Below are 17,661 nucleotides of genomic sequence, written 5' to 3'. Positions count from 1 at the left end.
CCAGTCCCATACTGGCCCCTTACTGGTGTGCCGGGTGCCTCCCAGTCCCTTACTGGTCCCCTCCCAGTCCCTTACTGGTGTGACTGGTCCCTTACTGTTGTGACCAGCCCCTCCCAGTCCCATACTGGTCCCCTCCCAGTCCCGTACTGGTCCCTTACTGTTGTGACCAGTCCCTCCCAGTCCCTTACTGGTCCCCTCCCAGTCCCTTACTGGTGTGACCAGTCCCTCCCAGTGCCGTACTGGCCCCTTACTGGTGTGACCAGTCCCTCCCAGTGCCGTACTGGCCCCTTACTGTTGTGACCAGTCCCTCCCAGTGCCGTACTGGCCCCTTACTGGTGTGACCAGTCCCTCCCAGTGCCGTACTGGCCCCTTACAGGTGTGACCAGTCCCTCCCAGTGCCGTACTGGCCCCTTACTGTTGTGACCAGTCCCGTACTGGCCCCTTACTGGTGTGACCAGTCCCTCGCAGTGCCGTACTGGCCCCTTACTGGTGTTCCGCTGCGCAGGCCGCCATGCCCGCCCCCGCGGAGCTGTCGGAGTTCGGAGCGGCGGCGCCGTTCCTGCGGAAGTCGGAGCAGGAGCGCCTGGCGGCGCAGACGCGGCCGTTCGATCTGAAGCGCGACATCTTCGTCCCCGACGAGCGCGAGGAGTTCGTCAAAGCCACCATCGTGTCCCGCGACGGACCCACAGTCACCGCGCACACCGAGCACGGCAAGGTCAGCCGGCAGCGCGACCGACACCGCCCCGGCCCCCAAACCGTCCCAATGGGAACAAATCCGACCCTAAATGATCCAGTGGGAGCAAATCCAACCATAAATGGTCCCAATGGGACCAAATCCGACCCCAAACCGTCCCAATGGGACCAAATCCGACCATCAGTGGTCCCAATGGGACCAAAACCGACCATCAATGGTCCCAATGGGAGCAAATCCGACCCTAAATGGTCCCAGTGGGAGCAAATCCAACACCAAATGGCCCCAATGGGACCAAATCCAACCCTAAATGGTCCCAATGGGACCAAATCTGCTCATAAATGGTCCAAATGGGACCAAATCCAACCCCAAACCATCCCAGTGGGATCAAATCCGACCCTAAATGGTCCCAGTGGGATCAAATCCAACCCCAAATGGTCTGAATGGGACCAAATCCGACCCTAAATGGTCCCAATGGGACCAAATCCGACCATCAATGGTTCCTATGGGACCAAATCCGACCATCAATGGTCCCAATGGGAGCAAATTAGACCCTAAATGGTCCCAGTGGGAGCAAATCCGACCCTAAATGGTCCCAGTGGGAGCAAATCCGACCCCAAATGGTCCCAGTGGGAGCAAATCCGACCATCAGTGGTCCCAATGGGACCAAATCCGACCCTCAATGGTCCCAATGGGACCAAATCCGACCCTCAATGGTCCCAATGGGACCAAATCTGCTCCTAAATGGTCCAAATGGGACCAAATCCAACCCCAAACCATCCCAGTGGGATCAAATCCGACCCTAAATGGTCCCAGTGGGATCAAATCCGACCCCAAATGGTCTGAATGGGACCAAATCCGACCCTAAATGGTCCCAATGGGACCAAATCCGACCATCAATGGTTCCTATGGGACCAAATCCGACCATCAATGGTCCCAATGGGAGCAAATTAGACCCTAAATGGTCCCAGTGGGAGCAAATCCGACCCCAAATGGTCCCAGTGGGAGCAAATCCGACCTTAAATGGTCCCAATGGGACCAAATCGGACCCTAAATGGTCCCAATGGGACCAAATCCGACCATCAATGGTCCCAATGGGAGCAAATTAGACCCTAAATGGTCCCAGTGGGATCAAATCCAACCCCAAATGGTCTGAATGGGACCAAATCCGACCCTAAATGGTCCGAATGGGACCAAATCTGCTCCTAAATGGTCCAAATGGGACCAAATCCAACCCCAAACCATCCCAGTGGGATCAAATCCGACCCTAAATGGTCCCAGTGGGATCAAATCCAACCCCAAATGGTCTGAATGGGACCAAATCCGACCCTAAATGGTCCCAATGGGACCAAATCCGACCATCAATGGTTCCTATGGGACCAAATCCGACCATCAATGGTCCCAATGGGAGCAAATTAGACCCTAAATGGTCCCAGTGGGAGCAAATCCGACCCCAAATGGTCCCAGTGGGAGCAAATCCGACCCTAAATGGTCCCAATGGGACCAAATCCGACCATCAATGGTCCCAATGGGAGCAAATCCGACCCCTAAATGGTCCCAATGGGACCAAATCCGACCATCAATGGTCCCAGTGGGACCAAATCCGACCCTAAATGGTCCCAATGGGAGCAAATTAGACCCTAAATGGTCCCAATGGGACCAAATCCGACCCCAAATGGTCCGAGTGGGATCAAATCAGACCCCAAATGGTCCCAGGGGGAGCAAATCCAACCCCTAAATGGTCCCAATGGGACCAAATCCGACCATCAATGGTCCCAATGGGACCAAATCTGACCCCAAATGGTCCCAGTGGGAGCAAATCCGACCCCAAATGGTCCCAATGGGACCAAATCCGACCCCAAACCGTCCCAATGGGACCAAATCTGACCCTCAATGGTCCCAATGAGACCAAATCCGACCATCAATGGTCCCAATGGGACCAAATCGGACCCTAAATGGTCCCAATGGGACCAAATCCAACCATCAGTGGTCCCAATGGGACCAAATCCGACCATAAATAGTCCCAATGGGAGCAAATCCGACCCCCTAAATGGTCCCAATGGGACCAAATCCGACCCTAAATAGTCCCAATGGGAGCAAATCCGACCCTAAATGGTCCCAGTGGGATCAAATCCGACCCTAAATAGTCCCAGTGGGATCAAATCCAACCCTAAATGGTCCCAATGGGACCAAATCTGCTCATAAATGGTCCAAATGGGACCAAATCCAACCCCAAACCATCCCAGTGGGATCAAATCCGACCCTAAATGGTCCCAGTGGGATCAAATCCAACCCCAAATGGTCTGAATGGGACCAAATCCGACCCTAAATGGTCCCAATGGGACCAAATCCGACCATCAATGGTTCCTATGGGACCAAATCCAACCATCAATGGTCCCAATGGGAGCAAATTAGACCCTAAATGGTCCCAGTGGGAGCAAATCCAACCCTAAATGGTCCCAGTGGGAGCAAATCCGACCCCAAATGGTCCCAGTGGGAGCAAATCCGACCTTAAATGGTCCCAATGGGACCAAATCTGACCCCAAATGGTCCCAGTGGGATCAAATCAGACCCCAAATGGTCCCAGTGGGAGCAAATCCGACCATCAATGGTCCCAATGGGAGCAAATTAGACCCTAAATGGTCCCAGTGGGAGCAAATCTGACCCTAAATGGTCCCAGTGGGATCAAATCCAACACCAAATGGCCTGAATGGGACCAAATCCAACCCTAAATGGTCCCAGTGGGATCAAATCAGACCCCAAATGGTCCCAATGGGACCAAATCCGACCATAAATGGTCCCAATGGGACCAAATCGGACCCTAAATGGTCTGAATGGGACCAAATCCGACCCTAAATGGCCCCAGTGGGAGCAAATCTGCACCTAAATGGTCCAAATGGGACCAAATCCAACCCCTAAATGGTCCCAGTGGGATCAAATCGGACCCTAAATGGTCCGAGTGGGACCAAACCCGACCCCAAATGGTCCCAATGGGACCAAATCCAACCCCTAAATGGTCCCAATGGGACCAAATCCGACCCTAAATGGTCCCAGTGGGACCAAATCCGACCATCAGTGGTCCCCATGGGACCAAATCGGACCCTAAATGGTCCCCATGGGACCAAATCCGACCATCAATGGTCCCAATGGGACCAAATCCGACCATCAATGGTCCCAGTGGGAGCAAATCAGACCCTAAATGGTCCCAGTGGGAGCAAATCAGACCCTAAATGGTCCCAATCGGACCAAATCCGACCCTAAATGGTCCCAGTGGGATCAAATCCAACCCCAAATGGTCTGAATGGGACCAAATCCGACCCTAAATGGTCCCAATGGGACCAAATCCAACCCTAAATGGTTCCTATGGGACCAAATCCAACCATCAATGGTCCCAATGGGAGCAAATTAGACCCTAAATGGTCCCAGTGGGAGCAAATCCAACCCTAAATGGTCCCAGTGGGAGCAAATCCGACCCCAAATGGTCCCAGTGGGAGCAAATCCGACCTTAAATGGTCCCAATGGGACCAAATCTGACCCCAAATGGTCCCAGTGGGATCAAATCAGACCCCAAATGGTCCCAGTGGGAGCAAATCCGACCATCAATGGTCCCAATGGGAGCAAATTAGACCCTAAATGGTCCCAGTGGGAGCAAATCTGACCCTAAATGGTCCCAGTGGGATCAAATCCAACACCAAATGGCCTGAATGGGACCAAATCCAACCCTAAATGGTCCCAGTGGGATCAAATCAGACCCCAAATGGTCCCAATGGGACCAAATCCGACCATAAATGGTCCCAATGGGACCAAATCGGACCCTAAATGGTCTGAATGGGACCAAATCCGACCCTAAATGGCCCCAGTGGGAGCAAATCTGCACCTAAATGGTCCAAATGGGACCAAATCCAACCCCTAAATGGTCCCAGTGGGATCAAATCGGACCCCAAATGGTCCGAGTGGGACCAAACCCGACCCCAAATGGTCCCAATGGGACCAAATCCAACCCCTAAATGGTCCCAATGGGACCAAATCCGACCCTAAATGGTCCCAGTGGGACCAAATCCGACCATCAGTGGTCCCCATGGGACCAAATCGGACCCTAAATGGTCCCCATGGGACCAAATCCGACCATCAATGGTCCCAATGGGACCAAATCCGACCATCAATGGTCCCAGTGGGAGCAAATCAGACCCTAAATGGTCCCAGTGGGAGCAAATCAGACCCTAAATGGTCCCAATCGGACCAAATCCGACCCTAAATGGTCCCAGTGGGAGCAAATCCGACCCTAAATGGTCCCAATGGGACCAAATCCGACCATCAGTGGTCCCAATGGGACCAAATCCGACCCCTAAATGGTCACAATGGGACCAAATCCGACCATCAGTGGTCCCATTGGGACCAAATCCGACCCCTAAATGGTCCCAATGGGACCAAATCCGACCCTAAATGGTCCCAATGGGACCAAAACCGACCATCAATGGTCCCAATGGGAGCAAATTAGACCCTAAATGGTCCCAGTGGGAGCAAATCCGACCCTAAATGGTCCCAGTGGGAGCAAATCCGACCCTAAATGGTCCCAGTGGGAGCAAATCCGACCCCAAATGGTCCCAGTGGGAGCAAATCCGACCCTAAATGGTCCCAATGGGACCAAATCGGACCCTAAATGGTCCCAGTGGGACCAAATCCGACCATCAATGGTCCCAATGGGAGCAAATTAGACCCTAAATGGTCCCCATGGGACCAAATCCGACCATCAGTGGTCCCAATGGGAGCAAATCCGACCCTAAATGGTCCCAATGGGACCAAATCCGACCATCAATGGTCCCCAATGGGAGCAAATCCGACCCTAAATGGTCCCAATGGGACCAAATCCGACCATAAATGGTCCCAATGGGACCAAATCCGACCCCAAACCGTCCCAGTGGGATCAAATCCGACCCTAAATGGTCCCAGTGGGATCAAATCCAACACCAAATGGCCTGAATGGGACCAAATCCAACCCTAAATGGTCCCAGTGGGATGAAATCCGACCATCAATGGTCCCAATGGGAGCAAATCAGACCCCAAATGGTCCCAGTGGGAGCAAATCCGACCCTAAATGGTCCCAATGGGACCAAATCGGACCCTAAATGGTCCCAGTGGGATCAAATCAGACCCCAAATGGTCCCAGGGGGAGCAAATCCAACCCCTAAATGGTCCCAATGGGACCAAATCCGACCATCAATGGTCCCAATGGGACCAAATCCGACCCTAAATGGTCCCAATGGGACCAAATCAGACCCTAAATGGTCCGAGTGGGATCAAATCAGACCCCAAATGGTCCCAATGGGACCAAATCCGACCATCACTGGTCCCAATGGGACCAAATCCGACCCCAAACCGTCCGAATGGGACCAAATCCGACCATCAGTGGTCCCAATGGGACCAAATCCGACCATAAATGGTCCCAATGGGACCAAATCCGACCCTAAATGGTCTGAATGGGACCAAATCCAACCCTAAATGGTCCCAGTGGGATCAAATCAGACCCCAAATGGTCCCAGTGGGAGCAAATCCGACCATCAATGGTCCCAATGGGACCAAATCCGACCATCAATGGTCCCAATGGGAGCAAATCCGACCCTAAATGGTCCCAATGGGACCAAATCCGACCCCAAACCGTCCCAGTGGGATCAAATCCGACCCTAAATGGTCCCAGTGGGATCAAATCCAACACCAAATGGCCTGAATGGGACCAAATCCAACCCTAAATGGTCCCAGTGGGATGAAATCCGACCATCAATGGTCCCAATGGGAGCAAATCAGACCCCAAATGGTCCCAGTGGGAGCAAATCCGACCCTAAATGGTCCCAATGGGACCAAATCGGACCCTAAATGGTCCCAGTGGGATCAAATCAGACCCCAAATGGTCCCAGGGGGAGCAAATCCAACCCCTAAATGGTCCCAATGGGACCAAATCCGACCATCAATGGTCCCAATGGGACCAAATCCGACCCTAAATGGTCCCAATGGGACCAAATCAGACCCTAAATGGTCCGAGTGGGATCAAATCAGACCCCAAATGGTCCCAATGGGACCAAATCCGACCATCACTGGTCCCAATGGGACCAAATCTGACCCCTAAATGGTCCCAATGGGACCAAATCCGACCATCAGTGGTCCCAATGGGACCAAATCCGACCATAAATGGTCCCAATGGGACCAAATCCGACCCTAAATGGTCTGAATGGGACCAAATCCAACCCTAAATGGTCCCAGTGGGATCAAATCAGACCCCAAATGGTCCCAGTGGGAGCAAACCCGGCCATCAATGGTCCCAATGGGACCAAATCGGACCCTAAATAGTCCCAATGGGACCAAATCCACCCCTAAATGGTCCCAGTGGGATCAAATCTGACCCTAAATGGTCTGAATGGGACCAAATCCAACCCCAAATGGTCTCAATGCGACCAAATCTGCCCCCAAATGGTCCCAATGGGACCAAATCTGCCCCTAAATGGTCTGAATGGGACCAAACCCGACCCCAAATGGTCCCAGTGGGACCAAATCTGCCCCTAAAAGGTCCCAATGGGACCAAATCTCACCCTAAATGGTCTGAATGGGACCAAATCTGCCCCTAAATGGTCCAAATGGGACCAAATCCAACCCCAAATGGTCTGAATGGGACCAAACCCGACCCTAAATGGTCCGAATGGGACCAAATCAACCCCTAAATGGTCAGAATGGGACCAAATCTGCCCCTAAATGGTCCCAATGAGAACAAATCTGCCCCCAAATGGTCTGAATGGGACCAAATCCAACCCCAAATGGTCTGAATGGGACCACATCCGCCCCTAAATGATCTGAATGGGACTAAATCCGCCCCCAAATGATCCCAATGGGAAAAAATCTGCCCTTAAATGGTCTGAATGGGACCAAATCAACCCCTAAATGGTCTGAATGGGACCAAATCTGCCCCCAAATGATCTGAATGGGACCAAATCTGCCCCTAAATGGTCCGAATGGGACCAAATCCACCCCAAAATGGTTAGAATTGGACCAAATCAACACCAAAATGGACTGAATTGACACTTATCAGCCCCCAAATTGCCCAAATCCACCACAAAATGGTCAAAATTGGCCCAAATGAGCACCAGAGTGGCTATAATCAGCCCTGAAATGGTCAATATCCACCCCAAAATGGCGCAAATCGGCCCCAAAATGGTCAAAATCAGACCCCAAATGGTCAAAATTGGCCCAAATCAGCTCCAAAACAGCGAAAATCAGCCCCAGAATAGCCATAATCAACACCAGAATGATCAGAATCGGCCCAAATCAGCTCCAAAATTGGCCCAAATCAGTGCTGCAGTGGTCAGAATTGGCCCAAATGGGTCCTGAAATGGACAAAATCAGCTCCCAAATGGTCAAAATTGGACCAAATCATCTCCAAAATGGTTATAATCAGCACCAGAACGGTCAGAATTGACCCAAATGTGTCCCAAAATGGACGAAATCGGCCCCCAAATGGTGACATTTGGCCCAAATCAGTCCTCAAACGGCCCAAATTAACTCTGAAATGGTCAAAATCAGTCCCCAGGTGGCCCAAATCTGTCCAAATATTGCTCAAATTGGCCCCAAAATGTCTCAAATCAGCCCCCAAATGGTCAAAATTAGCCCGAATCAGCCCCAAAATGGCCAAAATCGGCCCCCAAAAGATCTGAATTGGTCCTGAAATGGCCCAAATCGACTCCAAAATGGCCCAAATCAGTCCCCAAATGGACGAAATCAGCAACAAGATGGCAAAAAAATGGCCAAATCAGCCCTGAAATTTTCCGTATCGGCCCCAAGATGATCCAAACCAGCCCTGAAATGGCTAAAATCAGCAACAAAATAGCCAAACCTGGCCCAAATCTGTCCCAAAATGGTCAAAATCAGCCTCAAAATGGCCGCGGTCAGTCCTGACTCAGCTCCAAAAGGCCCGAAGTCCCCCACACGTCTCTTCCATTGCCTTTGGGACGCCTAGAACCCCAAACACCTCCTCCATCACCCCTGGGACACACCTGGAACCCCCAAAATACCTCCTCCAAAATCCCATAGGATACCTAAACCCCAAATACCTCCTCCGTCACCTTCGGGACACCTAAAACCCCAAAAAACCTTCTCCAAAATCTCGTAGGGCACCTAGAACCCCAAATACCTTCTCCAAAATCCCATAGGGTATCCAGACCCCAAACACCTCCTCCATCACTCATGGGACACCCAGCCCTCAAATATGGCTTCCATCACCTCTGAGACACCTAGAACCCCTAAATACCTTCTCCAAAATCCTACTGGACATCTAGAACCCCAAATACCTCCTCCGTCACCTTTGGGACACCTAGAACCCCAAATACCTTCTCCAAAATCCCATAGGATATCCAGACCCCAAACACGTCCTCCATCACTCATGGGACACCCAGCCCTCAAATATGGCTTCCATCACCTTTGAGACACCTAGAACCCCTAAATGCCTTCTCCAAAATCTCGTAGGGCACCTAGAACCCCAAATATCTTCTCCAAAATCCCATAGGGTATCCAGACCCCGAACACCTCCATCACTCATGGGACAACCTAGAAACCCCCCCAGGTCCCTTCTCCCACATCCCACAGGACACCCTGACCCCATCGCTGCCCCATAGCTGCCCTACCCTCACCCCACAGCTTCCTCCCCCCACTTTTCTTCCCACGCAGACGGTGACGGTGAGGGAGGACCAAATCATGCAGCAGAACCCCCCGAAATTCGACCGCATTGAGGACATGGCCATGCTGACGTTCCTCCACGAGCCCGCCGTCCTCTACAACCTCAAGGAGCGCTACGCCTCCTGGATGATCTACGTGAGTCCTCCCAGCAGCCCCTGGGGTGACCCCACCACCCATAGGGTGACCCCATGACCCATAGGGTGACCCCACCACCCATAGGGTGGCTTCTTGGCGAAGATCTGAGTGGTTGTCTTTATCCCGGAGAGTTTGGGGCTCCTCGGATGTTGCAGTAGTCTTCCAGAGCTCTTGGGTCACCTAGAACTGGGACGTCCCATCCCCGGTCCCGTTAGACCACCTGGAACTGAGACGTTCCATCTCGAGTTCTTCTGGGACATCCAGAACCAGGAGAGCCCATGTCCAGACCCTGTGAGACACCTAGAACCGGGATGACCCACGTGTAGGCCCCTTGAGATACCTAGAACCAATATCTCAAGACCCTTTGGGCCACCTAGAAGTGGGGTGCCCATCTCCAGACCCCCTGAGACACCTAAAATCAAGATTGGAAGATCCTTTGGGCCACGAAGAAATGGGACAACCCATCTCCAGCTTCTTTGGGTTACCTAGAACTGGGATGTCCCTTGTTCAGACATCTTTGCAACACCTAGAACCAGGATGTCCCACTAGGGCTGAGAGCTCCAGACCCATCGGTCCACCTAGAACTGGGACAACCCTGTAGAACCAAGAGCTCCAGACCCATTGGCCCACCTAGAACTGGGATGTCCCAGTAGGACCAAGAGCTCTGGACCCATTGGTGCATCCAGAACCAGGATGTCCCACTAGGAATGCCTAGAACCAAGAGCTCTGGACTCATTGGCGCACCTAGAACCAGGATGTCCCAGTAGGACCAAGAGCTCTGGACCCATTGTTCCATCTAGAACCAGGATGTCCCACTAGGAACGCCTAGAACCAAAAGCTCCACATTCATTGGTGCACCTAGAACCGGAATGTCCCAGTAGGACCAAGAGCTCTGGACCCGTTGTTCCATCTAGAACCTGGATGTCCCACTAGGAATGCCTAGAGCCAAGAGCTCCACACCCATTGGGGCACCTAGAACTGGGGGTGTTCCACTAGGAATGCCTGGGACTAAGAGCTCCAAAGTCATTGGGCCGCCTGGAACCAGGATGTCCCACTAGGGCTGAGAGCTCCAGACCCATTGGTGCACATAGAACCGGGATGTCCCAGTAGGACCAAGAGCTCTGGACCTGTTGTTCCATCTAGAACCAGGTTGTCCCATTAGGAACACCTAGAACCAAAAGCTCCACAGCCATTGGGGCACCTAGAACTGGGACGACCCTGTAGAACCAAAAGCTCCAGACCCATTGGCACACCTAGAACCGGGATGTCCCAATAGGACCAAGAGCTCTGGACCCGTTGTTCCATCTAGAACCAGGATGTCCCACTCAGAACGCCTAGAACCAAGAGCTCCACACCCATTGGGGCACCTAGAACCGGGATGTCCCAGTAGGGCCAAGAGCTCTGGACCCACTGGTGTATCCAGAACCAGGATGTCCCACTAGGAACTCCTAGAACCAAAAGCTCCACACCCATTGGTGCACCTAGAACCGGGATGTCCCAATAGGACCAAGAGCTCTGGACCCATTGTTCCGTCTAGAACCAGATTGTCCCACTAGGAACGCCTAGAACCAAAAGCTCCACACCCACTGGGCACCTAGAACTGGGATGACCCTGTAGAACCAAGAGCTCCAGACCCATTGGTGCACCTAGAACCAGGATGTCCCAGTAGTGCCAAGAGCTCTGGACCCATTGGCGCATCCAGAACCAGGGATGTCAGCTGATGACCCCGACCCCCATCTCCTTCCCCAGACCTACTCGGGCCTCTTCTGCGTTACCGTCAACCCCTACAAGTGGCTGCCGGTATACAACGCTGAGGTGGTGGCCGCCTACCGGGGCAAGAAGCGGAGCGAAGCTCCTCCTCACATCTTCTCCATCTCAGATAACGCCTACCAGAACATGCTGACAGGTACGGACCTCCCCGGGGACATCCTCGGCCCCATAACTTCACCCCCGTCCCCTTTTTTGGGGGGGTCTGTGGGGCGGGAGGTGCAGCTGCAGGGTCTGATGTCGCCCTTCTCGTCCCATCAGATCGGGAGAACCAGTCCATCCTCATCACGTGAGTTCCACCCCACGTGTGGGGGCTGATCCCCCCCCCACCCCTCCGCCCCCCAACTCCACCTCCAAAACTCACTCCCACCGCCACCCCCCACCCCCAGCGGAGAATCCGGGGCGGGGAAGACCGTCAACACCAAAAGGGTCATCCAATACTTCGCCGTCATCGCTGCCATCGGCGACCGCGGCAAGAAGGAGACGGGGACGCCGGGGAAGGTGAGGGCTCCAAGGGGGCGTCTTTGGGTTCCGTCCGTCCGTCTGTCCACCATTTTGACTCCCATCGGCCTCTCCCCAGGGGACCCTGGAGGATCAAATCATCCAAGCCAACCCCGCCCTGGAGGCCTTCGGCAACGCCAAGACCGTCCGCAACGACAACTCGTCGCGATTTGTGAGCGGTGGGAAGGTTGGGGGTGGGGGGGGTGTGGGGGGAGGTCACCCCACAACCTGACGTCGGGGCCCTCGTAGGGCAAGTTCATCCGGATCCACTTCGGGGCCACCGGGAAGTTGGCGTCGGCTGATATCGAGACCTGTGAGTGGGGCGGGGGGCGCATTCTGGGTGGTGTCCGTCAGTCACGGCAACACCCCCAGCAACTCCTGCCCCACATCTTCTCACCCCCCATGCACCCCTCCTCTCCCCACCCCTCTTCTCCCACCCCTCTTCTCCCCACCCCTCTTCTCTCCCACCCTTCTACCCCACCCATCTCCTCCCCACCCCTCTTCTCCCCACCCATCCTTTCCCCCACCCCTCTTCTCCCCCACCCCTCTTCTCCCCACCCATCTCCTCCCCACCCGTCTCCTCCCCACCCTTCTTCTCCCCACCCCTCTTCTCCCCACCCCTCTTCTCTCCACCCATCCTTTCCCCCACCCCTTTTCTCCCCCACCCCTCTCCTCCCCACCCCTCTTCTCTCCACCCCTCTTCTCTCCACCCATCCTTTCCCCCACCCATCTCCTCCCCACCCCTCTTCCCCCACCCCTCTTCTCCCCCACCCCTCTTCCCCCACCTGTCTCCTCCCCACCCATCTCCTCCCCACCCCTCTTCCCCCACCCCTCTTCTCCCCCACCCTTCTCCCCACCCCTATTCTCCTCCACCCCTCTTCTCCCCACCCTTCTTCTCCCTCACCTCTCTTCTCCCCCACCCATCTCCTCCCCACCCCTCTTCTCCCCACCCATCCTTTCCCCCACTCCTTTTCTCCCCCACCCCTCTTCTCCCACCCCTCTTTTCCCCCACCCCTCTTCTCCCCACCCCCCTTCTCCCCACCCATCTCCTCCCCACCCCTCTTCTCCCCACCCACCTTCTCCCCCCCCCACCTCATCCCCCTCTGATCTCCTCCCCCGCCCCGCTTTGCCCCCACCCACCCACCCCCCCCCCTTCTTACCCACTTCCCCCTCCCTCCCACCCCACAACCTTCTCTCTGCCCTCCGCAGACCTCCTGGAGAAGTCGCGGGTCATCTTCCAGCTCAAAGCCGAGAGGAACTACCACATCTTCTACCAGATCCTCTCCAACAAGAAGCCCGAGCTTCTGGGTGAGCTCCTCCCCCACCCTTCAGCCAGATGGACCCCCCCAAAACCACCGGCGGCCGCTCCAACCCCGCCGTCTCCCCGCAGACATGATGCTGGTGACCAACAACCCCTACGACTACGCCTTCATCTCCCAAGGAGAGACCACCGTGCCGTCCATCGACGACGGCGAGGAGCTGCTGGCCACAGACGTGAGCTGGAGGAACCCGGGCGGCACGGGTGGGGGGCTGCCGGGACGGAACACCCCGACCCCAAATTTTCCCGGCTTCTCCCCCGCAGAGCGCTTTCGACGTGCTGGGCTTCAGCCCGGAGGAGAAGAGCTCCATCTACAAGCTGACGGGAGCCATCATGCACTTCGGCAACATGAAATTCAAGCAGAAGCAGCGGGAGGAGCAGGCGGAGCCGGACGGCACCGAAGGTCGGCTCCGTTTCGGCAGCGGGAGGGGAGGGTGAACCCCACGGCTTCCCACCCTCATCTCCCACCCTCCGTGTCCCCAGAGGCGGATAAGTCGGCTTACCTGATGGGGCTGAACTCGGCCGACCTCCTCAAGGGGCTGTGCCACCCCCGGGTGAAGGTGGGCAACGAATACGTCACCAAAGGGCAGAACGTCCAGCAGGTAACGCAGTGGGACGCCCTTCATCCACCCGCCCCCTTTTTGGGACCCCGGGGGGTCACCGCGGTCCCCCCCACAGGTGATCTACGCCGTCGGGGCTCTGGCCAAGGCTGTCTACGAGAAGATGTTCAACTGGATGGTGACCAGGATCAACAACTCACTGGAGACCAAGCAGCCTCGCCAGTATTTCATCGGCGTCCTGGACATTGCTGGCTTCGAGATCTTCGATGTGAGCCTTTTTTGGGGAGGGGGGGGGGAGGGGGGGAGGGAGGGGGTGCTGTGGGGCTGAGCCGGCGGGGGGGATGTGACGGAGCCATGGGTCGACCCCGCAGGAGGCACTGAGTTGGTCTGGTTGACCCGCTTGGGTGTTACGTTGACTCCATGGGGTGTTCAGGTGACCTCGGTGGTCCCGTTCAGCGCTGTGTTGACCCCACTGGGCCTCCAGTTGACCTCACTGCTCCCAGTGCACATCCCACCGACCCCACTGACCCCACTGGACATCACACCGACCCCACCGACCCCACTGGACATCACACCATTCCCACCAACCCCACCGACCCCACTGGACATCACAGCGACCCCACTGACCCCACAGACCCCACTGGACATCACAGCGACCCCACCGACCCCACTGACCCCACTGGACATCACACCGACCCCACCGACCCCACTGACCCCACTGGACATCACACCGACCCCACCGACCCCACTGGACATCACAGCGACCCCACCGACCCCACCGACCCCACTGGACATCACACCAACCCCACCGACCCCACTGGACATCACACCGACCCCACTGACCCCACTGGACATCACACCAATCCCACCAACCCCACCGACCCCACTGGACATCACACCAACCCCACCAACCCCACCGACCCCACTGGACATCACACCGACCCCACCGACCCCACCAACCCCACTGGACATCACACCGACCCCACCGACCCCACTGGACATCACATTGACCTCACCGACCCCACTGACCCCACTGGACATCACACCGACCCCACCGACCCCACTGGACATCACAGCGACCCCACCGACCCCACTGGACATCACACCAATCCCACCAACCCCACCGACCCCACTGGACATCACAGCGACCCCACTGACCCCACTGACCCCACTGGACATCACAGCGACCCCACCGACCCCACTGGACATCACACCAACCCCACCAACCCCACCGACCCCACTGGACATCACACCGACCCCACCGACCCCACCAACCCCACTGGACATCACACCGACCCCACCGACCCCACTGGACATCACATTGACCTCACCGACCCCACTGACCCCACTGGACATCACACCGACCCCACTGACCCCACTGGACATCACAGCGACCCCACCGACCCCACTGGACATCACACCAATCCCACCAACCCCACCGACCCCACTGGACATCACAGCGACCCCACTGACCCCACAGACCCCACTGGACATCACAGCGACCCCACCGACCCCACTGACCCCACTGGACATCACACCGACCCCACCAACCCCACCGACCCCACTGGACATCACACCGACCCCACCGACCCCACTGACCCCACTGGACATCACACCGACCCCACCGACCCCACTGGACATCACAGCGACCCCACCGACCCCACTGACCCCACTGGACATCACACTGACCTCACTGTGTCCCCAGCTGACCTCACCTCTTCCACCAGACATGCCATTGACCCCACTGAGCTTCCAGTTGGCCTTGTTTCACCTGTTGACCCCCGCGAATCTCCAGTTGACTTTTCTCATCCTACCGGGCACCCCGTTGGGCTCCCCACTTGACCTTGTCCATCCCACTGACGCCATCGGGTGCCTGGTTGGCCTCACCGGGTTTCCCGTTGACCCCATAAATCCTATTTTGCACTGCGCAGACCCCGCTGAGGGCTGAGCTGACCACTCTGACCCACGGAGTGCTCTGTCAGCCCCACAGATCCCTCTGGCCGTCGGCCGAGCCCAGCGACCCCGTGGGGCGTCGTGCTGAGCTCACCGTCCCCCTCTTTCCGCAGTTCAACAGCTTCGAGCAGCTGTGCATCAACTTCACCAACGAGAAGCTGCAGCAGTTCTTCAACCACCACATGTTCGTGCTGGAGCAGGAGGAGTACAAGAAGGAGGGCATCGAGTGGGAGTTCATCGACTTCGGCATGGACCTCCAGGCCTGCATCGACCTCATCGAGAAGGTGCCGCCTCCCCTGCAGTCCTTCGGGGGTGTTTACCCACACGGAGCCCACGGGGGACCCCAGAAGGGGTCAATGGGAGCGCTGCTCCCCGCCCGACCGAGTCCCGTCCTCCGCAGCCGATGGGGATCATGTCCATCTTGGAGGAGGAGTGCATGTTCCCCAAGGCCACGGATATGACCTTCAAGGCCAAACTCTTCGACAACCACTTGGGGAAGTCGGCCAACTTCGGGAAGCCCCGCAACATCAAGGGAAAGCCGGAAGCTCACTTCGCCCTCGTGCACTACGCGGGCACGGTGGACTACAACATCATCGGCTGGCTGCAGAAGAACAAGGATCCGCTCAACGAGACGGTGGTGGGGCTCTACCAGAAGTCAGCCTTGAAGCTCCTCGCCAACCTCTTTGCCAACTACGCCGGAGCCGACGCGCGTAAGCGGCGCCGTTGACTCACGCGGAGCGGCGGAGAACCCACGGCCCAAACCCTGACCGATCCTATCCTTTTTTCTTCCCCCCATCCAACAGCTGTGGAGAAGGGGAAAGGAGCCAAGAAGAAAGGTTCCTCCTTCCAGACGGTCTCAGCCCTGCACCGGGTGAGGACGGGGGGATCCGTCAGACACGGGGGGACTTTGGTAGATCTCACTCACACACCCCTCGTCTCCTCCAGGAGAATCTCAACAAGCTGATGACCAACCTTCGTTCCACCCACCCCCACTTTGTCCGCTGCATCATCCCCAACGAGACCAAGTCTCCCGGTGAGCCAACGGAACGATTCAGTGGGGTCAGACGGGGCCCCGCCATGGCTGCCAACGGTCCCCTTTCCGCACCCAGGTGTGATGGACAACCCCCTGGTGATGCACCAGCTCCGCTGCAATGGCGTGCTGGAGGGCATCCGCATCTGCCGCAAGGGTTTCCCCAACCGCATCCTCTACGGGGACTTCCGTCAGAGGTGAGAGTGGCCAACGGGGGCCCGAAGGTGGGACCGGAACCCACCCGGCGCTCATTTTGGGGTGGGATCCTCCCATTCTTTCCCAGGTACCGCATCCTGAACCCGGCAGCCATCCCCGAGGGGCAGTTCATTGACAGCCGCAAAGGCGCCGAGAAACTCCTGGGGTCCCTCGATATCGACCACAACCAGTACAAATTTGGGCACACCAAGGTGAGGGCTGGCAGGTCGTGGTTCTCCACGGTGCCACCATCCGCATATCTGCTTATGGGCCTGCATAATGCATATGGGTCTGTCCACCGAACCGCCCATCTGCCCATGCGTTCAACCATTCCATGCAGCCCAACCCAACGTCTGAGCCTTCCATCCAACCCAACCCAACCCAACGTCTGAGCCTTCCATCCACCCCAACCCAACCCAATGTCTGAGCCTTCCATCCAACCCAACCCAACCCAACGTCTGAGCCTTCCATCCAACCCAACCCAACATCTGAGCCTTCCATCCAACCCAGCCCAACATCTGAGCCTTCCATCCAACCCAACCCAACGTCTGAGCCTTCCACCCCATCCAACCACCGACCCCTCACTCCGATCAAAACCAAACTTCAATCCTTCCATCCAACCCAACCCAACCCAACCCAACGTCTGAGCCTTCCACCCCATCCAACCACCGACCCCTCACTCCGATCAAAACTGAACTTCAATCCTTCCATCCAACCCAACCCAACGTCTGAGCCTTCCATCCAACCCAACCCAACGTCTGAGCCTTCCATCCAACCCAGCCCAACATCTGAGCCT

At 56.3% G+C, this 17,661-nt stretch overlaps 2 protein-coding genes across 2 annotated transcripts in view; both read left to right on the top strand.

The window, feature by feature from the left end:
• Window positions 1-423, top strand: part of LOC107050563 (neuroligin-2-like) — a 50,746-nt gene extending 50,323 nt beyond the window's left edge. Inside the window, exon 14 of the mRNA XM_040657137.2 lies at window positions 377-423. Coding sequence (XP_040513071.2) covers window positions 377-423 — 47 coding nt within the window. The remainder of the gene's footprint in view (window positions 1-376) is intronic.
• A 66-nt stretch (window positions 424-489) lies between these two features.
• MYO7L2 (myosin-7-like 2) overlaps window positions 490-17,661 on the top strand; it is a 38,559-nt gene continuing 21,387 nt past the window's right edge. The window contains exons 1-18 of the mRNA XM_040657094.1: window positions 490-715; window positions 9,398-9,541; window positions 11,291-11,447; window positions 11,570-11,597; window positions 11,698-11,809; window positions 11,889-11,981; window positions 12,059-12,122; window positions 13,019-13,117; window positions 13,200-13,303; window positions 13,392-13,530; window positions 13,611-13,729; window positions 13,806-13,955; window positions 15,754-15,924; window positions 16,041-16,350; window positions 16,444-16,511; window positions 16,586-16,673; window positions 16,750-16,867; window positions 16,954-17,077. Of these exons, the coding sequence (XP_040513028.1) occupies window positions 512-715; window positions 9,398-9,541; window positions 11,291-11,447; window positions 11,570-11,597; window positions 11,698-11,809; window positions 11,889-11,981; window positions 12,059-12,122; window positions 13,019-13,117; window positions 13,200-13,303; window positions 13,392-13,530; window positions 13,611-13,729; window positions 13,806-13,955; window positions 15,754-15,924; window positions 16,041-16,350; window positions 16,444-16,511; window positions 16,586-16,673; window positions 16,750-16,867; window positions 16,954-17,077 (2,292 nt within the window). The 5' untranslated portion in view covers window positions 490-511. The remainder of the gene's footprint in view (window positions 716-9,397; window positions 9,542-11,290; window positions 11,448-11,569; window positions 11,598-11,697; window positions 11,810-11,888; window positions 11,982-12,058; window positions 12,123-13,018; window positions 13,118-13,199; window positions 13,304-13,391; window positions 13,531-13,610; window positions 13,730-13,805; window positions 13,956-15,753; window positions 15,925-16,040; window positions 16,351-16,443; window positions 16,512-16,585; window positions 16,674-16,749; window positions 16,868-16,953; window positions 17,078-17,661) is intronic.

Source organism: Gallus gallus, unplaced genomic scaffold, assembly GCF_016699485.2.
Source record: "Gallus gallus isolate bGalGal1 unplaced genomic scaffold, bGalGal1.mat.broiler.GRCg7b scaffold_45, whole genome shotgun sequence".
Classification (NCBI taxonomy): domain Eukaryota; kingdom Metazoa; phylum Chordata; class Aves; order Galliformes; family Phasianidae; genus Gallus; species Gallus gallus.
This window is presented reverse-complemented; position numbering and strand designations above follow the sequence as displayed.